Genomic DNA, 22,402 nt, shown 5'->3' with positions numbered 1-22,402 from the left:
CTCTGGATGGCCTTTGGGAAAGCACATCAAGAGCCTTCGATCCAGTGATTTAATTTCCAGGAATCTCTCCTAAGGATATCAGAAGTTATGGGGAGACATTGATCATGGTTTTGTTGTAATAGCAGGAAATCAGTATCAACAGGATAGTCCAGTAATGGGAGTCCCTTAAATAAATTGTCGTAGAAATACACTCGTGGAGATACATTAAATTGTTGGCAAAGAAGGTTTAATTATATTCAAAACCGACTATGGTATGTATTCAGTTATTGCCTCTGCCTTACTAAAGGAATGATAATACTTCCTGCTGCTTTCTATTTTGTTTTATTTTCTGAATTTTCTAAAATGAATATGCCTCATTTGTACAATCAGGAAAAAAGTAAAACACACACACCCTTAAATTGTTTTCTCTACATCATACAGAAAAAAATGATTTCTGCTCCATGAGCTATTTGATTGTTTTGGATGAGACAATGGTTTTAGCATTGACTAAGCCGTGCCAGAGTTAACCTGCAAGGTCCATCTTGAAAGCCACATGGAAAGTGACTTTGTGTGCTGAGTGGCCTATGATGGTGTGGGGCTTTGTCAGTGTGATTTTTTTCTCCCTTCATTTTTTTTTTAAAGACTGGGTAAGATCAATTTTCCTACACTCCTGGCCCTCTAGGTCTCACAGGAAGAAGTTTGGAGCAGATAATAGTTCAGTGAGATCGGATTCCACACAGTAAGAGTTACTTTTTCTAAGTTTTTTTTTTTCCTGGACGTTACATCTTACAGCTCTCAGCAATACTTCCTCCATCTGTGGTTTTCTAGTCCTTTTACTTCTCTCCATCCTCTCTTCCCTGACCCTAAAGTTTTTCAAACAGCTTAGCTGAGAAATAAATATAGGAGAGCTTATATGATGAATTCGTGGTAGGAGCCCATAGTCAAGTCCTGCTTTATGTAAAGTGCTGTTTTTAAAATGAGACTGTGCTCTCAACCTGCAGACGAATAGGGCATTAAACTCTTTCCAAAATGAAATTGCTGCACTGTTACTGATTTTTTTCTTTTTTCTTTTTTGGCTGCCCAGTAGCATATGGAATTCCCTAGCCAGGGGTCAGATCCAAGCCCCAGTAGCGACCGACCTACGCCGCAGCTGCAGCAAGGCTGAATCCTTAGCCCACTGCACCAGGCTGCAGATCAAATCTGCATCCCCGTGCTCCAATCCTATTGTGCCACAGTGAGAACTCCTGTTTCTCATTTTTAAGAGACTATGTTGCGTTATTCCTAGAAACTTTATAAATGTGCATGTTGACTAATGGGCATCATATCAACCAATACAGTTGACTAAGATTTTATCAGTTGTGCAAGACTTGGACAATGTCTGTTTAATCAACCATGTACATTTCCATTCTGAAGCTTCATTGATGCTTTTCAGCCGTAAAAAACATTAGCGACCATTCTGTGCTTTGTCCTTGTGCAGGTGTTCATCTCTATTATGTCGGAGGTGAGGTGTATGCTGAATGCCTCAGCGACAGTAGTATCTTTGTGCAAAGTCGGAACTGCAACTACCATCACGGATTTCATCCTACTACTGTTTGCAAGATCCCTAGTGGGTGTAGTTTGAAAATTTTTAATAATCAAGAATTTGCTCAGTTACTGGCACAGTCCGTGAACCATGGCTTCGAGACAGTCTACGAGCTCACGAAAATGTGTACCATTCGCATGAGCTTTGTGAAGGTAAGTGAGCTCTGATTCCATGGGTCAGGGTGGAACACACCTCTGCATTATCCAAACCTGTGTCCTCCTGATATGTGTCTATAGCGTCCAGCTTACTGTCTATAGATACTTTTCACCTGTGGCAAGGATGTCAACTATTAGGGAAATATTGTTGGAATATGGGAGTGTTTGTGTTAAATGTCAGTAGTAGCAGCCTTCAATAACTTTTCTTTATTCAAATGGCATAATCTCAGCTATTGTAATGCTATCAGAATATGTCACATTATATACTTAATGTATATAATTAAAATACATGGTTGTCTTATGAAATCAACTTGATACATATGCCCCTTCCTTTTTTTTTTTCTTCCAGTTTTTAGTAGTCTTACAATGGTAACACTTGTTGCTTTTGTTTCAACAATAAGCAAGTGCTCTTTTTTGTGAAAGTAAATAAGTTCATTACCCTGAGATTTTTTTTTGTCTTTTGTCTTTTTTTGGGCCAAACCCGTGGAATATGGAGGTTCCCAGGCTAGGGGTCCAATAGGAGCTGTAGCTGCAAGCCTACACCACAGCCACAGCAACACCAGATCCAAGCTGCGTCTGTGACCTACACCACAGCTCACGGCATCACCAGATCCTTGACCCACTGAGCGAGGCCAGGGATCAAACCTGCAACCTCATGATTCCTAGTTGGATTCATTTCTGCTGCGCCAGGATAGGAACTCCTTTTTTTTTTTTTTGTCTTTTTGTCTTTTTAGTGCCACACTCGTGGCATATGGAAGTTCCCAGGCAAGGGGTGAAATCAGAGCTGCAGCTGCCGGCCTACACCATAGCCACAGCAATACGGGATCTGAGCCGTATCTGCAACCTACACCACAGTTCACGGCAACGCCAAATGCTTAACCCACTGAGCGAGGCCAGGGATCAAACCTGGGTCATGGATACTGGTTGGGTTCATTACCACTGAGCCACGACGGGAACGCCCAACCTGGGGTTTGTTTTTGATTGGTTAGTCTTGGTTCCAGAAGAGCTTGTGATTTTCTTATCATTTGAGAGTTAATAAGGCCCCTATCTCAGTGCTAAGATTGTGTTGTGAGGCTCGAGGAGGGTGAAGTTTACAGAAATTGCTCTCAAGCATCCATCTCTTTGCTGCCTCCTCTTTTGCTTCTAAAAATAAAAAAAAAAAACCCTTAAGATGCCATCAAAATGCAAAAAATTCAAATATCTGATCAAAGTTTCATGTCAGTTAACTTATTCTAGTAGCTGAGTGACTTGTCTCTAAATCCTCAAAGGTAAATTTTCCTCTTATCCTGAGAAACACAGCTAATTATATATTTGGGCGAGGCAATCACCTTTTATGCCCTCTCTTCAGAAGCTCACCGAACTTGTTGTTAAACCTGTTCTCTGATGTATTTATTACAGAGGGTAACTTTGGAACCTAACTTTGTTAATCATCCTTTACGTCAAAATATATTTCCCTAGAGTTCCCACTGTGGCACAGTGGGTTAAGGATGGGGCATTGCTGTGGCTGTAACGTAAGTTGCAGCTGAGGCTTGGATTCATTCCCTGACCCAGGAACTTCTGTAATCTTTGGGTGTGGCCCAGAAGCAAAATAAATAATCTTTATGTATATATAAATACATACATTTATAAACATATATCTTTCCCTGAAGATCATTTTCCCCCACTTCTTTGAATCACGTTAGCAAATTTTCAGTGTGTTCTTTTAGGGTTCATTTTCTCAAGATGTTCCTTATAGCTGAGTCTGCTGCCTTATAGTATTAACGGAGGTTTTTACCTTTTAGAGAGGCTTACCTGTATGCTGTGTACCTACGAGACTCCAGAGAGCTTCCTCACCTATTATTAACACACAAGTAGACTTAGCATTTTGACTAAAATGAATTGTAAAATGAGGACAGTGACTGGGCAGCATTGTTTTTGTTTATTGTTTTTGTTGGTACGGAAGAAAGATGACCTCTTGAGGGTCAGGAGAGCCAGGTTCTGGTTCTGTCTGCATGATGAAGGCCCAGGGATTCCTTCCCCATCCCCACATTCATTACCTTTGAAATGGGTGCTGGAGCTGGGAACTGCAGTAACCATTTGCTGAGGTTGAGCCTGTTATATTGAAAGACCGCTCTAGGAAAATTTATGACTCTAATGCTCCAATTGGCATTCTCCTTAACCTCATTTCTTTCTTTTCCTTTTTTTTTTTTTTTGGTCTTTTTAGTCCTGAACCTGCAGCATATGAAGGTTCCCAGGCTAGGGGTCGAATTGGAACTATAGCCACTGGTCTACGCCACAGCCACAACAATGCCAGATCTGAGCTGCATCTGAGACCTACACCACAGCTCAAGGCAACATCAGATCCTTAACCCACTGAGCAAGGCCAGGGATCAAACCTGAATCCTCATGGATACTAGTCAGGTTTGTTTCTGCTGAGCCACAATGGGAACTCCTCAACCTCATTTCTTAGTGATTACCCAGTCAATTTTAATGATTTTAACTTGTACACATTTTTAATTATTTACCTTTACACAAATAAAAACCACCTTTACACTGACAAAAAAGTGTTTATAGTGCAAAGAGAGGCATTAAAAATACATTAGATTTCATTCACTCAGCAAATATTTTTAGCACCATTCCAGAGAATTAATATAAAGATGAAAAAGCCCTTTAAGTCTCTAGCTTCAAGATGGCCCAATCTATGTTTATAATATAAAGTGATAAGTACTGAAATGAAGGGTTATACAAGCTATAATGGACATAACTGGGAGGCTGGATTTGGAGAGTTAAAGTTACCGCATTTTAGAACCCCTGCTGACATGATAAAGGGTAGCTATTTATTATGCATTAACAATAAAAGATTTTATACACAGTAAACATTGTTCTTTAGTATCATAAAGACTACATACTTTGCCCTCTCACACTAAGCATCCTAGAGAAAGGATATAGAACAGTTTCTTAATCTTAATAGCCAATTTTGTATTTTTTTAAAGGTGATCATTTTGAGACTTCAATATGAAACAAAAATTTATAAATTATACTTCAGTAAACTGCCCACATCTGAAAAATCCAAGTCATTTCAGCTAAACAAGTATTTCTAGAGCTTTTGCCTTGTGCCACTCACTGTGCTAGATGTTTGAGGTCAAAGATAAATAAGATCTGGTCCCTGCCTTCAAAGAACTTACTGTCTGGGAGTTCCCACTTTGGTACAGCAGGCTAAGGATTTGCATTGTCTCTGCAGCAGCTCAGGTCACTGCTGAGGCATGGATTCAACCCCTAGCCTGGCACAGTGCGGGGTAGGTCACAGCTGCAGTTCAGATTCAGTCCTTGGCACAGGAACTTGCATATGCCACAAGTGCAGCCAAAAAAAGAAAAAGAAAAAAGATCTTACTATCAAGTGCAGGAAACATGCACAAAATTATTTTTTGTCCCTTTTGCGTAGGGACTTTCTTCTGTGAGCTTTCATGTCCTAATTCAGTTATCCTGAAGCTGTCTGGCAGTCATGTACAAATGATTCAAGGCAACGCTTAGGCATTACTAATAGATTTTTGGATGTTAATGTGCTCCTGCTACTTTTGCTTAGAGATTGAAAGGTCAAGAGCTCTGTGTTAATAGGAGGATTTTCAGGGGCTAAGTAGGAAGAAACAGAATGTCAGTTAGTCTTACAAAGCTTTTTCCTTATTTTCTTGATGATAAAATGAGACTTTACTAATATTTATTACAATATTATCTGTAGCACAGTGGGCTATGAAAATGAAAGTTAGAAAGTGTCTTTATTAAAAGAACCTTATAATGTTCAAAACTTTCATTTTCCAAGACTTAGTACTTCTTAATCTGGAATCCATGTATGGATCTTGGGAAGCTGTGAAACTGTCAAGTTGTGTGTGCGCTTGTGTGTGCAAGCATTGTCTAATGGAGAGAACCGTATCTTTCACTGGAGTGACCGGTTATGTGAACACTTTTTACTTGGTAAGTTGAACCTCTTGAGTTAAGCAAGTTCAATGACCCCCAATGTTGTTTCTAGGGCTGGGGAGCAGAATACCACCGCCAGGATGTCACTAGCACCCCCTGCTGGATTGAGATCCATCTGCACGGCCCCCTCCAGTGGCTGGATAAAGTTCTTACTCAAATGGGTTCACCTCACAATCCTATTTCATCTGTGTCTTAAGCGGCCTGGGCTTCTGCCTCTTGAAAACTATTGAGCCTTGCATGTACTTGAAGGATGGATGAGTCAGACACCATCTGAACTGACAAAGGAGCCTTGATAATACTTGACCTCTGTGACCAACTGATGGATTCAGAAATTTGAAAACCTTGGTAACATACTGTTGATATTGAGAACCTGTTTAGTTTACATGGTAACATTCTATGGTAAAATCAACTAAAATGCATACTTTTAGCAGGACTTCGTGTATAGTTAAAGGAGAGATGGCCAAGCCAGGGACAAATCATCTGTTGGAAAAAAAAAGAAAAAAGAAAAAAAACGGTCCTAAGAGATTCTTTCGTGTTTGGCACTTTAAGGTCATCATTTGGTGAAGTTTAGCATTAATAGTCTTTCTGACGTGTGTTTTTATCAGGTTTAGAGCCCGTGTGGAGTCTTCTCTTCATGGGTTTTCATAATATTTTAAAACTATTTGTTTAGTAATGGTTTTTGTTTGTTTTTTTAAGTAAAGGTTAATCTTGATGCTATACATAGTAATCTTTCTAAAATTGTAATGCTGACCATACTGCTGTCAGAATAATGTTAGGCATATGCTCTTTGCTAAATATATATGTACAGAATATGTGGAAGTTAAGAATTGATTAGACTAGTGGATTTAGGAGTACTGGAGGGGGTGGGGGGAGAGGGAAATGACAAATGTAGAATATACTGTAAACGTTCAGTTTGTTGCTTTAAAGAAACAAACTGATGTCTGAATTTTTGCTGTTTCAATTTTTTTAGAGATTTTATCCTACTTTTTTTTCTTTGAATCTTCTATCCCATCTTCTCCAAAAAAAAAAAAAAATAGCAGTTATGCAGCTGGTTAATTCAGATAACTGTGAGAGCAAATGAATAATTCCTGCTAATCTGAAATTGACCGCCTGTATGTTTCAATACCAATTGTATGGAGTGCTTGAATTTAATAAGCAGTTTTTATGGAGTTTACAATAAAGAAATAGGCTTTAATTTTTCAAGTGAATTGTTTGCCAAACCTAGTAACACTGTTAAATATTTGAAGGATTTAAAGAACATCCCTGCTTAAATCCATTTCAAACTTTTTTAATTTTTTGTACTCTGTTTGGTTTTATTTTTCTTCTGCTAATCTTTTATATTCACTTACGCTCTCGTACATTGAATACTTTTATTCCAAAACTAGTGGGTTTTCTCTACTGGAAATTTTAAATAAACCTGTCATTATTGCTTACTTTGATTAAAAATCTGTGGTTTCCTTTCTTCACACGTGAGATTTTAGGATTAATAAAATTCACTACTCTCTTGAGATTTTCCTCAAATATTCTTTGCCAAACATAACAAACCAAATTACTAAAAAACTAAATGGCAGTGACAGGGAGACTGAATCATGAAAAGAGTAGAGTCTCTTTAAATCAGAAAAGGAAAGACATACGGAACTTTAAAAAGTAAGGAAAAAACCTAACTTGCACAATCTCTAAATGTTCCAGCTTTTTTATGTGGGGAATTTCAGTAGTTGAGGTGGTGGTGGACACCTCCCAGTCAACCAAAAGTCCCAATTTCTACACTTCAGATGAAGATGCAAGGATGAATATGAAAGGATGTGACAGATGGGGAGGCAGGAGAACTCAAATTGCAATGAAACAGAATGATTCCTTTCACCACCTGCTTAGGACTAGGAGGATCCCACCCCCTCTCTCCTAGCCCCGCTTCACCCCCAAAACAGTTTGGCCATGAAGGATCTATTGGAAGAAAAGTGTGTGTGAAAATACTTTGGAAGCATAACTGCCATGCAAGTGTGAGGTCACTGTTTTCTTGGACCCGCCCCTGTACTGTTTTCCCACTTACCTGCTAAGTCATTCCTGGCACAGGTCATCTGGATACATGATGGTGATCGGTGAGCTGTAATAAAAGGAGATCAATAAAACTATCAGGTGTCAGCAATGAAGTATAACTGGAAATTGTCTTAATAAACATCTCAAGTCAGAGGAGTTCCTGCTGTGGCACATTGGGTTAAGACTAACTGCAGTGGCTAGGGTCACTGTGGAGGCGCAGGTACAATCCTGGCCTGGGCACTGGGTTAAAGGATCCAGTGTTGCTGTAGCTGGTGTAGGTCACAGGTGAGTTCAGAATCAATCCCTGCCTGCCCCCCCCACCACCACCAAAAAAAAGCAGCAGCAGCAGCTCAGGTCAGGATTTCTCACTTTATTCCTAGGACACAGCTTTTTTTTTTTTTTTTTTTTTTGCTTTTCCCAAGTTCCCAAGGCTGCCTACTAGGACAGTTATGCAAGTGGTTAATTGGTGTAGCAGAGCTGGTCGCCAGCTTAGAGATCTAAAGATGAAACTCCCAGATGGTCCAGGAGATTAAAACCTACTGGGTCCGGGACCCTATGAGTTGGAAGCATGGTGCATAAATTGGCCCTTCATGCTCAACTGGAGGTATCTGTATTTATGGTAAAATCTTGTAGGACCACTATCATCTGTTAAGTCTCCTGGAAGTTTTCCATGAAAGGAATGAAAAAGTCAAAGGAACTATTAGTTTGGGTTACTAGAAAAAATTTAAACTAGTTCAAACCAAAAAAAGGAAAGGTGACCAGTTTCATAGTTAACATGTTTTCTGCCCCTAAGAAACCACAGGCTGAAATGATTAGAAGTACAAGGCCCCAGGAGTTCCCTGGTGGCACAGCAGGTTAAGGATCCAGTGTCATCCCTACAGCAGCTTGTGGATGCTGAGTTCCATCCCTGGCCCAGGAACTTTCACATGCTGCAGGCTCAGCCCCCCCAAAAAGTGCAGGGCCCTGGAGCCACTGTGTTATTCCACCACTTCACTGTGTTGGAACTCTAGCAATTTCTGAACTCTAATGCACCTGCTTTTCCTCATCTGTAAAATAGAGGCAATAAGCCTTTCTCACGGGTTATCTCAGAGATTAAGTCAATAATTGCAAAGCATTTAGAACCTCTCGATAGTATTAATAACTACAGATTAAATCTGCCTTGGAAGGCAATCAGAAGAGTTCAATTCAGCAAACATTTGATGAAGACCTGCTTTAAAACATTTGATAAGCTCAGTGAGAAATCATGACCTCCAGGACTTTACAGTCCAGTGAGAGAAAACCAGCACTTCATGAGTGTCCACAGAGCCAGGCTCTGTGCCTGGGGTGTCTACACATCTTCTCATCCTCACAAGAACATGTGAGCTATTGCTCTGTCCTTGATGCCTTATGTCATTTATTATTTTTTTTTATAAATGAGGAAACTAGTTTAGAAACTAAAAGAATTTGTCCAAAGTCACCTAACTAGGTAGTATGGAAATCAGAATTGGCTGACACAAAAATCTAGTTAATCCTATTGTTTTCTTACCCTTGCCAGTTTGCAGAGATGTCAACTTCTATAAAAGAAGGCAAAATGAAAAGTATAGAGGAAAGAAAAAAGAGTTCAGACTTGGCTGAGTAGAGATCAATAAAGGTTTTAGAGGGAAAGTGGTGTTTAAGGTTGATCCTTGGAGGGTGGAAGCATTTTAATAGACTTTGGGGCAAGAGAACAATCTAAGTAGAAGTCCGTGTGACAGTTACCTGTGGTTTGGAACACTCCCACACCTGCCCATCAAGTTCTAAAGACGTGCCTCCAACCCGCAGGGTTACTGTGGGGTTTATTATATGGTATAATGTGATCAGGTGGTCCAGGCAGAGGCCTTTTCTGGGACTGGAAGTAAGGAAGAGTTTCTCTGTGCCTGGCTGAAGCTGTAGGAAACCTTGGGAATTGCCTTCTGCCATCTCCTGCTTTGTGGGCTGGTGACGAGGAATGAGACAGGGTCCTCAGGGCATCTGGTTCCCGGGTCTAGGATTTGTCAAGTGCTGCCATGTTCCTGTACTTGGCTAGCCTGGGGCGCGCCGGAATGCTGATGGAGAATCCCCTTTTCTGCTTCATGTAGTTTGATTTGGGTTTTTGTGACCTGCAAGCAAATGTTATTTAATCCATATAAAAAGGAATGTAGTTGACTTTTAAAGATAGATCATTTTTATAGGTTATGTTAACCCAAACAATTCTTGTTCACTCAAGATTTTTAAAGTCCAAGAAAAACAAAAAGAAACTAAAAGTCACCTGTACTAACCCTTGATAAGTAAATTAGTTTATCCTTGAGTTAGGTGATGATGACAGACAGGCAGAGAGACATGCAGGAAATTCAGGTCTAAAGGTTGGTCTTTGTAGCGAGATGACAGTTGGTTTCATTTGTTAAGCAGTTACTGGCACCGTCCTGTGCTGGTCATTGTGCTGGGTGATAAAAGTTATAAAAATGAACAAATCCTCAGCTCCACCCTCAAGGAGCCTGAACACTACTGAGAGGCAGACAAGTGAAGAGACAATGACACAGTGCTGTGACAGCGAGCGGCACAGAAGGGGACATAAGCGGGACCAGAGTTAGGGAAGGCGTCTCAGAGGAGATGCCACCTCTGGGCTTAGTCTCACTATGCTCACTGGGAATGATGTGGGCACCGCGTGGGGAGGGGAGGATGTGCGTTGGGCAGAAGGGGCACAGTGTGGAAAGCCTGGCACCTTTGGGGATGGTAATGCCATGGAGCTGGAGTGTAGGGCAGTTAGCAGTGGTCAAGAGGAGAGTGGAGAGACAAGAAGGGGCCAGGTCACTAAGGATCTTGTACCTGTTGTACTAAAAGATGGGATTTTATTTTTTTCCCCATAGGATTTTAGCTCCTAGAGATCTCTTGTATCCTAGAGGGGATGACAACAGTTCAGAGTCCAGGAGAGAATCTGCAGTGAAGCATATACATGAGGAGCGAGAGGAACTAACAAAGTAGGAAAGAATCGTAGAAGCCAAGGGGAGCATGTCAGTCAGGAGTTAATGAACAATGAGAAGAGAACAGATGGAGAAGGGTGAGACCTTGGGAAAGGTTCGCCTTATTTCCAGCCCATGCAGATGTGATCGTTGAGTCAGGGCACCTGAGTTGACGGACCTGTTTTGAAGGCTGGTTCCATCCCTTTCAAGGTGCATTTCAGGCAAGGGAATTAACGTCTGAGCTTCAGTCTCAAGAGCTGTAAACTGGGGACGTAATAGCCATGCTCGTGCAGGTGGTGTGATGCGCACGGAATACTTGGCACAGAGCCAAGCACACACAGGACATTTCCTAGTGACTTGGTGGCGTTGATGTTGATGGCCTAGATGGCTTCATAAATGCAGGCCTCTCAATAAAAGGACGTGGCAGGATTCTAAGTACCTCTGGGAGAAGGTAGTTGACTTGAAACACAGTAAGAATTTTTAATTCCCCGCAACAATGATAAATATTAAAAAAAAAAATGCAGTGAGTTCTGGCAAAGAAAAACAAGAGAGAGAGAAAAAAAAAAGCAACGTCCAGTGTGTAGCATAGCTCTTGTTCATAAAACATAAATCTTGTCCATTTTCCCCTGATGCTGCCAATGGGAGTCCCAACTGTGGATTCTTTTTTTGTTTTGTTTTTCCTGCAATTTTTCTTTTTTTTTAAGTTGAATAAAAGATTCCTTAAATTCCGTAATGCTTTACAATTTTCAAATGTTTCACACACAATTTTGTGTGATCTCCTGATACTCCTTCTTCTCTCCCACCCCTAGGTTGCCCTCCTCACTTTCCCTCTGCCTGGTAACTGCTAGTTTGTTCTATCTGTGAGTCTACTTCTTCTTTGGTTTATTCACTAGTTTGTTGGATTTTTTAGTTTCCGCATATAAGTGACATCCATTGGTGGATACCTGACTGAAGAATCTTGGGGGGACTACATTGCAAGTTTTATGCTATTTGCTAAATATTCATACTTTCAAGGTGCTTATAAATACTGATTTTCATTTACATTACTCCCTTGTTCATTTAAATTACCCCCTAATTTAGGAGTTCCTGTTGTGGCTTAGCAGGTTACAAATCTGACTCAGAACCATAAGGATGGGGGTGACATTCCTAGCCTCGCTCAGTGGGTTGAGGATCCTGTATTGCCATGAGCTGTGGTGTAGGTCACAGTTGCGGCTCGGATCCTGTATTGCTGTGGCCGTGGTATAAGCTGGCAGCTGCAGCTCTGATTCATTCCCCTATAGGAACTTCCATATGCCAAAGGTGCGGCCCTTAAAAAAATAGATAAAATAAAATAAAATAACCCCCTAATTTAGAAACTAGCTGCTTGTTAGGACAGCTCTTACCCTTGTGATTTCAGTTCTAAAATCGTTTCTTGATTTTTTTTTTTTTGTCTTTTTAGGGCCACACCTACAGCATATGGTGGTTCCCAGACTAGAGGTCTAATCAGAGCTGTAGGTGCCAGCTTACGACACAGCCACAGCACTGTGGTATCCAAGCCGCATTTGTGACCTACACCACAGCTCACGACAACACCGGATCCTTAACCCACTGAGCAAGTTCTATCCCTGGCCTTACTTAGCAGGTCAAGATCTGGAGTTGCATTAAGCTATGGTGTAGGTCACAGACATGGCTCGGATCCAGTGTTGCTGTGACTCTGGCATAGGCCAGCAGCTGCAGCTCCAATATGACCCCTAGCCCGGGAAATTCCATATGCTGCAAGCGCAGCCCTAAAGAGCAAAAAACAAAACAAAACAAAACAAAAAAAGCATCAAAAATTGGCATATAAGCAGTAGGCTTAGGTGAGTGAAAATGGATCCATAGAGATATGTGTGTCAAGGGATATGTAATTAACTTGCCTCCAGCCTCCCTCACCTCTGATCTATACTCTACACCCTCTTTCTAAAATAACCAATGTTAGGAGTTCCCTAGTGGCCTAATGGCAAAGGATCAGTAGTTGTCACTGCTGTGGCATGGCTTCAACCCCTGGCCTGGGAATTTTTGCATGTTTTGGGCTCAGCCAAGAAAACAACAACAGCAGCAACAGATAACCAATGTTCTCTCTCTACTCTGATGGAAATCCTCCAGTAAGTCCTTGACATGGCCTTTGACATGCATCTTAATGTGAATAGTAAGGTGCCACTGTCTGCAGAGCATGTGAAGCCCTTCACAGGCTGGCTTCTCCCATCCCCCAGTGTGTCCCCACACAGGCTCTAAGCTCCCATCTCCCTGGAAAACGGCCATAAAAAGGAAAAAAAAATTATGAGAGGAACGAGCACATGATTAATTAACAGTGAAGTAGTACAGAAGGATTCATCACTGCAAAGTAACTATCCTGGATTCTGTTCTCTCCTTTCTTCATTTTGCTGCCCAGAGGCAACCATGGTTCCATCTGTTGTTTTCTTCCGGTTACCATCTCCACAGCTCTAAATAATAAGCTTCTACTTCTGTGTCTTGAGATATCAATTCTAAACCTGGTTTATTGATTTCCTCCTGTGATAGAGGCTTGAGCTAATCTACCTGGTTCCCACATCCCCTACCCACCTCCTCCCTGTATAGCAACTGCACGATTCTTGTTTCCTTCACTTTGCCCTCAATGGCTCCTCCCCACCTTGTAACCTGAACCTCTGTTTGTACAATGTCAAGGTTGATGGCATTTACACTGTGGTCCTTAAGCAGAGTCCAGTCTGCTATGATTTGCCCACGAGTTGGTTCTGCGTGTTCCAAGCCAATAAACAGCGTTTACTATCACAACCAGGTAAATAGCATCCCTCCACAACTGTGCCCCACCCTGGAAAACATTTCTACACTCAAGTCCAAATGGAGTCTCGCTTTCTGTGTTCTACCATATAATCAAAATAACATTTAATTTTAGGTGGCTTTTTACTTGGACCACAGGTTTTTGTTTTTTGTTTTTTTTTTTTTGTCTTTTAGGGGCTGCACCCAAGGCTATGGAGGTTCCCAGGCTAGGGGTCGAATCGGAGCTACGGCTGCCAGCCTACACCACAGCCACAGCAACGCAGGATTCGAGCCATGTCTGTGACCTACACCACAGCTCGTGGACACGCCGGATCCTTAACCCACTGAGAGAGGCCAGGGATCGAACCTGCTTCCTCATGGATGCTAGTCAGATTTCGTTTCCACTGAGCCACAACGGGAATTCCTTTTTTGTTTTGTTTTGTTTGCATAACTTTCTAATAATGGGAATTTTTTTCTTGTAGTTTCTGAGTCCATCTCTTTTATCTACATGGGATGAACTTTTAGATATGTCAGCTTGTCTAGGCTAGAGTTCTGTTATTAAAGCTCTAGTCTAGGTGTTGCTATGAAGAATTTTGGTAATTAAAGTCCCTGATCAGTTGATTCTATGCAAGGGAGATTAAGGTGGGTGGGGTGAGGTTTCCCTCAGAGAAAGGGAAGAAATTTCTTTGGACCTGTGGACAACAGCTTCAGCCCATGCCCCTGATTTAAAGCCTGCCATGGCCTTTTCCTCCTGATAGCCTTATCTCTGGATTTCAGACTTGTATAGCCAGCCTCTACAATCATGTGAGCCAATCCCTTTGTTATCATCTACTACCTACCTATCTATCTATCTATCTATCTACCTATCTATCTATCTATCTATCTAATCTATCTAATCTATCTGTCTATCACCTCTGAAGAGTTCTCCTTTTCCTCTAGAACACTTCTGTTCCTTTTGGGGTGGGGCTTGCCTCCAGCATGCAGAAGTTCCTGAGCCAGGGATTGAACCCTTACCACAGCAGTGACCAGAGCCAGAACCTTAACCTGCTGAGCCACCAGAGAACTCCTGCTCCTTCAAGCTTTACCAATGTCTCCATCATAGTGTCTAGTCCATCAGATCCCATGTAATTTAGAGCCCTCCCTCCTGGAGCTGTTTCCCTCCCACTCTGGTCAACACGCATCACTCCCTAGATCTGAACAGACAGCCACTTTCTCAAGACTTCTCTTCACTGCTCTCCCAGGTTAAACTTATGTTTCCTGGATTCATATAATTCTCTTTGTTGGTTTACTTCCTTGTTTTGCTGAAGTTCAACTACCAATTATTTCCTTAAAATAAAAAATGAAAGTGAACTTTGAGAAAACATTTTACATTTTGTTCTCTTCCTTGATGGACAGTCTGGGTACAGAATTCCAGGTTGAAAATAATTTCCCTGTAGAAACTTTGAAAGCATTGACAGGGTTTTTCCTCGCTCTCCAGGATTGCTGGTGAGAAACCGATGCCAATCTGATGATCAATCTTTTTAGATGATTAGTTCTGTTTTTACCACTGAAATCTTTTGGAATCTTTTACCTTTGGTGTGCTAAATTCACAATGCGAGTTCTAAGTGTTATTAAAATTATGCCATCAATTTTGCTGGGCACATCCTAATCCCTTGAACCTGTGAATATGTTACCTTACGTGGCAAGGGGGACTTTGCAGATGCGACCAAGTTAAAGATCTTGAAATGGGGAGATTATTCAGATGGGCCAATGGAATCACGGGGAAATCCCTTATTTTCGTATAAGGGAAAGAGGGAGGCTGGAGAGTCAGAATCAGAGGAGATTTGTCAACAGACGCAGAGGTGAGAAAGCAAGAGCTAAAGACACTATGCTCATGGCTTTGAAAATAGGAAGGGACGACAAGCCAAGGAATGCAGCTAGCCTCCAGAAGCTGAAAAATCAAGGAGACAGATCCTCCCCTAGGACTTCCACAAGGACCTTTCAGGCCCTTGATTTTAGCCCAGGAAGACACATTTTGGACTTCTGACCTCCAGAATTGTAAGAAAATAAATTTGTTGTTTTAAGCCACCAGTTTTGTTGCAATTTGTTACAGCAGCAATGTGAAAGCAGTATAAATTTTTGTGAGATTTACTCATCTTTATCACCCAATCCTTCAATTGAATGCTTTATTTCAGATATCATACTTCAATTTCCCCAAACTACTGTTGTTTTTCATTTTTAGAACTCTATTCTTATTTTATGGATAAGCTACCTTGCTTTAGATAGTATATCTCAGAGTGAATCTGAAAATTTTTTTTTTTTTTGGCCAAGCCCATGGCATGTGGAACTTCCCAGGCCAGAAATGAAAAACACACCACCACAGCAGCAACCGGAGCTGCTGCAGTGACAACACCAGATCTTCAGCCCGTTGAGCCACAAGAGAACTCCCTGAAGGATCTTTTATCTTGGAAATATTTCTTATTTCTTTAATTTTTCTTCCTCTGCTATGAAATTTTCTGTTTTATAATTTTTTATTTTAAATTAAAAATTTTTTTTTGCTTTTTAGGGCCACACCAGCAGCATATGGAAGTTCCCAGGCTAAGGGTCTAATCAGAGCTACAGCTGCTGGCCTACACCACAGCCATGGCAACGCAGGATCTGAGCTGTGTTTGGTATCCCTGACCCACTAAGCAAGGCTAGGAATTGAACCCACATCCTCATGGATACCAGTCAGATTCGCTTCTACTACTCCTGTTTTTTAAAAATTTTAGGGGTTTCTGTTGTGGCTCAGTGGAAATGAATCTGACTAGTATTCATGAGGACGCAGGTTTGATCCCTGGCCTCACTCGGTGGATTAAGAATCCAGCAACGCCGTGAGCTGTGGCCTTTTATTCTATCTAAGGACCCAAGACCTGCAGGGGCTGTCCCACGTCTTCCCAGAGAGTCTGTTAGGAGAAGAATTCTCCAATTTCTTTGTCTTGGAGTAATTGTGGGGCCACAGCAATTCTGCATTGGGAGTTGGGAGAGAGACGAGAGAACTCTCATAAGTATTACTTCTCTGTTCTCCCCTTCACTTGCTCTTCCTGGGCTGTGATAGTGGTCATTCCTAGTCCCCTTTCCACAGCAGCAGTCCTCTCCTCTTCTGCTCTAAGTGGCTGCTGCCTCCTGACTGCTTCTTGGTCACACTCATGTGTTGAGCTCTCCCATATGCTGATGGTTTTGGCTGAGAGATTTTTAAAATTTTAAATTCCTGTAATATTAGTAGGATCTAAGAGAGAATGGAGATCAACGTGCATGCTTTGATCTGCCATCTTGGCTAAATTTCCCATCCCAGAGAGCGAGCAAAATGGTATTTCTGAGTGTAAGAATGCTTTCAGAAGAGATTAGCATCTGAATCTACAGACTTTGTGGAGAAGATGGTCCTTACCAGGGTGGGTGAGCATCATCCAATTTGTTGAGGGCCTGAAAACAACAGAGAGGCCCAGGAAGAGTGACTATGGTTTCTGCACTTGAGCTGAGACATCCATGGTCTCCTGCCTTTGGACCCTGGTGCTCTTGGTTCTCACATTCTCGGATTGGGACCAAATTAAACCACCAACTTTCCTGGTTCTCCATCTTGCAGACTGCAGATCATGGGATTTCTTGGCCTTCATAATGCATGAGTCAATTCCTATAATAAATGCAGATAGACAGACATAAAGATATATAATTAAATGTGTATATGTTAACTCAGCATTAATTTTTTTCAATCTTCGGCACCAATAATCACCATTCAGTCAATAGTTAATTAAGCATTTAGTGCCAGAGAATAGACTAGACTAGACTAGACTAGAATAGAATATCTATTTTGTGCTGGATGCCTAGGATACAATGGTGAGCAAAAATGCATATATTTCTGGCCCTCATATAGTTCACAGTCTTGTGATCACACAAAGAAATATAAAATTACATCTGTGGTTAGCACTTTGAAAGAATGGGACATTAGTCTATGAGAGTGAACAGGAGATTGCTAACCAAGTCTGAGAGGTAGGTGACTCATAGTAGCATAATTTTCAATCAATGCCATTGTATATTTTATAAACATGTGTGTCTACTGTTATTGCATATATAGATTTCATCAAACCCACACTGCATGAGAGATTGTAGAGTAGAAATAAAAACTGTTCAGCCTGGGTGTCAGAGGACCTGAGGCCTGGGGTCTTTCCATGTCAGCTTTGCCAACAGATGGCTGCGTGGTCTTGGGCAGCTCAACTTAGCTTCTCCAGGCAGGAGTTTTTCATCTAGACAGTGAAAGCACTGGATGAAATGACCTGTCAGATCATTTCCAGAGCTAAAATTCTCTCGGGAATTTCTCTTGTGGCACAGCAGTGAGGGATCCAGCATTGCCACAGCTGTGGTGCAGGCTGCAACTATGGCACAGTTTCCATCCTGGGCCAGGGAACTTCCATAGGCTTTGGGTACAGCCAAAAAAAAAAAAAAGTCTCAGGAGTTTCCACCATGGCTCAGTGGTAACTAACCCAGCTAGTATCCATGAGGACACCAGTTTGATCCCCAGCCTTGCTCTGTGGGTTAAAGATCTGGTGTTGCCATGAGCTATTGTGTAGGTCAGCAGCTGCAGCTCCGATTTGACCACTAGCCTGGGAACTTCCATATGCTGCAGGTGTGGCACCCCCCCCCAAAAAAAAGTCTCTCAAAATTTGTACACTTTCATTAAAATCTTGTCTTTTGTAAGTGCCTTGACTTAAGAAATAATTCTGCTCGAGTCATGTTCATATACTTCATTATTCTAAGAAAGGATCACTTGCTTCAGAATATTTGGGGGTACTTATCTAATTTGTGTGTGTGTGGAAAAAGACAGAAGAGAAAAGAGAACTAAGCACATGTGTCATTTTAAATGAAAATAGGAATATATTTCTATGTTGGCAAATACATATTTTCTTATTTCTGGGAGATGTACTGCCTGAACAACAGGGTTTCAATTAACAATTACTTTTTTGGGAGTTCCCACTGTGGCTCAGAGGAAACGAATCTGACTAGTATCCATGAGGACGCAAGTTCGATCCCTTGTCTCGCTCAGTGGGTTAAGGATCCGGCATTGCCATGAGCTGTGGTGTAGGTGGCAGTCATGGTTCAGATCCTGCATTGCTGTGGCTGAGGGACGACCCCTAGCCTGGAAACTTCCATACATCATGACTGCAGCCCTAAAAAGCAAAAAAAAAAAAAAAAAATTACTTTTTTGAAGCATTCCTTTGGGACTTTTTCATTGGGACTTTACAAATTAATCCTGGCTTCATTTTAAATTGTGAAAATTTCTAAAATGTTAGCATGCAACAGTGTTAACAACTGCTCTGGAGATATTATTGGAAACTGGATGGAAGGATGTGTGTGCCTGTGTGTGTGTGTGTGTGTGTGTGTGTGTGTGTACCTGTGTGTAGTTTATCTATTGGTAACAAAAGCCCTCTACACACAGATCTATTTTTTAAGTCCATAGAAATATCTTTAGAAATGGGCATACGATTTGAAAAATTGAAAGGAGAAAGTTATAAGTGATGAGTATTATAGGGGTGCCAGAAGGATGAGAGAGAGAAGGGAACGGAAAAAATATTCCAAGAGATAATAGCCGAAAACTTCCCTCACATGGGAAAGGAACCACTCTCTCAAATCCAGGAAGCACAATGAGTACCATATAAAATAAACCCAAGGAGGAATACGCTGAGACACATATTAATCAAACTGACCAAAATTAAAGACAAAGAGAAAATCTTGAAAGCAGCTAGGGAAAAGAAACAAGTAACATACAAGGGAACCCCAATAAGGTTATTGGCAGATTTTTCAGCAGAAACTCTGCAGGCCAGAAGGGAGTGGCATGATATACTGAAAGGAAAAAATCTCCAACTGAGATTAATCTACCCAGCAAGGCTCTCATTCAGATTTGAAGGAGAAATCAAAACCTTCACAGATAAGCAAAAGTTGAGAGAATTCAGCAACACTAAAGAGCCTTGCAACAAATACTAAAGGAACTTCTCTAGGCAGAAAAGAAAAGGCCACAACAGGAAACAAAAATTCCACAAATGACAAGGCTCACCAGGAAAGGTATGAAATCATCCATGCACAATTATACCACCAAAATCAGAAATCATGAAAAGAGGTGGGTACAAATGCAGGACACTGGAGATGAACTTGCAATTTAGAGACCAACAACTTAAAACAATCTCATATACATATAGACTCTTATATCAAAACTTCACAGAATAACTGCAAACCAAAAATCTATAATTGATACACAAACAAGGAATCTCTGGAGAAGAAATATATCTCAGAGTAAATAAGTGCATAATCCACCATGAAAGGGGTCATTTGACATCATTCTTGGAATGCCGAAGTCTTCTTAGATCTGATTCTGATTTCCTCTCCATCAAAGAATTTATGATAATTATAATTAAACAATGTGACTGTACAATTAAATAATACAGTTCTACAATTGTATTATCAATAACCATTTCTCTCCATGGTACAATGTAAGGTCTATAATGTCTTACTTATCACATCACCTAGAATGGTGTAATGCCTTTACTGAAGAATCAATAAGATATAACAAATTGTGAGGCCATATTTATATAGTTACACTATTTTTTAACCAATTTATGTATTTTTATATTTTATTTGTTTTCAGAGAGTATATTATTTTTGTTATTCTTACCAGTTATTTTTTTATTATCTATATAAAATATTTAATGGTAAAAAAAAAGAACTCCTATTAAAAAGGAAAAAGATCGACAACTAGTTGAAAAACTGACTAGTAATTCCACAAAAATAAAAAGGACAAGCCCTCAACATAAGAAAAAAAAAGATAAATAAATAAGTGATGAATAAACTAAAATAGACTTTAAGTTAGAGCTCTGTTTCTTTCTTTTTTTTTTTTTTTTGCTATTTCTTGGGCCGCTCCTGTGGCATATGGAGGTTCCCAGGCCAGGGGTCCAATCGGAGCTGTAGCCACCGGCCTACGCCAGAGCCACAGCAACGCGGGATCCGAGCCGTGTCTGCAACCTACACCACAGCTCACGGCAACGCCGGATCGTTAACCCACTGAGCAAGGGCAGGGACCGAACCCGCAACCTCATGGTTCCTAGTCGGATTCGTTAACCACTGCGCCACGACGGGAACTCCAGAGCTCTGTTTCTTGAAATGTGTGATCTTTAATCGTTTCAGTTTGTGCTTATTCTTGCACATGGCTAAAAGACTTATGGTTTAGAAATAGTAATATCAAAGTGAATCATAAATGCCCATAAATTTTAAAAAGAAAAATACACACTTCCACTTTAAAAATTTTATTTTATTGAAGCATAGCCGATTTACAATGTCGTCTTAATTTCTGGTGCACAGCAAAATGATTCAGTTATACATATATATATACATATATATTCTTTTTCATATTCTTTCCCATTATGGTTTATTACAGGATATTGACTATGGTTCCCTGTGCTATATAGTAGGACCTTGTTGTTTATCTATTTACACTTTCATTTTTCTTTGTAGGGCTGCACCCACAGCATATGGAAGTTCCCAGGCTAGGGGGTCAAATCAGAGCTGCAGCTGCTGGTCTATACCACAGCCACAGCAACTCAGGATCCCAGCTGCATCTGCAACCTACACCACAGCTCACGGCAATGCCGGATCCTTAACCCACTGAGCGAGGCCAGGGATTGGATCCACATCATCAAGGATCCTAGTTGAGTTCACTACCATTGAGCCATGAAGGAAACTCCCAACGCTTCTATTTTTAATTTAATTTCAAAGTATCCTGGATTCTGTTCATAGTTTTAATTTCTGCTTTGGAGTAAACCCTCTAGACTTCAGAGCTTCCAGCTGACAGCCAACTTGGTCCTCACATGTAAGGGAACCTGTTGTTTCACCAGTGGAGCAGTCTCTCTCACCAAGGACAGAGTAGGAATCCAGGTATGCTTTATCTGTCCACAGAAACGTTGCTCTCTCATGATTTCTTTGGGTGATACTGAGGCAGTAAGAAAAGAGGAGACTAACAAGGTGGGGAGAAGCCTCACTAGGGTCCTTCAAAAACGCCAAGACAGAAATGCTTTCCTTTCACCAACACATTCTTTCCTTCCTGAGAAACAACAGAATGCAGTCCTCATTCTCTTTTGATCTCCGAGGGCCTTTGAACTATGAACATAATTACAAATAGGCTTTGGGTGGCACATGGAAATACTTAAGTAGCATCATCTTTAGAAATTGGCGGTGTTTGCTACAGATTTCAATTCAAAAGGCAAATTCCTTTCCTGGAAGAAGCTTTCTATTTTCCCCATTTTCTGAATCGAACGTTGTTTTTCAACGTATGCTAAGCACCATTCCCAGTGCAGAGTGCACAATGAAATGACAATCAGTGCAACATCAACACTCGGGAACTGCTATGGTGTCTCTAGAAACTATAGTCTCTTTTCGGGATTCATCTAAGAACCGTAAGTATAGACAAAAATAGGGACATGCATAACTTTAATTAGCTGTGGCTATATCTAACTAGTCAAAATGAAGCTGTGGAAGCATTAGGAAAGGCAGAGCAAATCCTTTCTTTATAACTGCACTAAAGTGCAACACAGAAAGGATAAAATAGATGACGGCTTTTGTGCACTTCCTGAACCTACAAAGTCTGTGCCAATAGTTCAGAAATGCGTTTTGATATTATACATACATGTTTACAAATATGGCATTGTTTAGCCACTAAAAATTGTACTATAGATGAATATTTATTGGAAGGAGAAGTTTGCGGTGGACGGTTAATTTAAAAATCAGACGTAAAAAATGTGTACTGAATGCTCTCTTTGTAGTAAATAAATGTGTATATGTTTATAATAAGAAGAGAGCTACAGACTTGTGGGTTGCCAAGGAGAGGAGGGGGAGTGGGAGTTTGGGGTTAATAGATACAAATTATTACATATAGAACAGAGAACCAACAAGGTCCTACTATATAGCACAGG

At 40.8% G+C, this 22,402-nt stretch overlaps 1 protein-coding gene across 6 annotated transcripts in view; it reads left to right on the top strand.

Annotated features, from left to right (window-relative positions):
• Positions 1–7,113, top strand: part of SMAD1 (SMAD family member 1) — an 80,536-nt gene extending 73,423 nt beyond the window's left edge. For all 6 annotated transcript variants that reach the window (XM_047798328.1, XM_047798333.1, XM_047798331.1 and 3 more), the window contains exons 6-7: positions 1,457–1,713; positions 5,720–7,113. In XM_047798328.1, the coding sequence (XP_047654284.1) occupies positions 1,457–1,713; positions 5,720–5,863 (401 nt within the window). In that variant the 3' untranslated portion in view covers positions 5,864–7,113. The remainder of the gene's footprint in view (positions 1–1,456; positions 1,714–5,719) is intronic.
• The last annotated feature ends 15,289 nt before the right edge of the window (positions 7,114–22,402 follow it).

The sequence above is a fragment of the Phacochoerus africanus genome, chromosome 10 (genome assembly GCF_016906955.1).
Source record: "Phacochoerus africanus isolate WHEZ1 chromosome 10, ROS_Pafr_v1, whole genome shotgun sequence".
NCBI classification, from domain to species: domain Eukaryota; kingdom Metazoa; phylum Chordata; class Mammalia; order Artiodactyla; family Suidae; genus Phacochoerus; species Phacochoerus africanus.
This window is presented reverse-complemented; position numbering and strand designations above follow the sequence as displayed.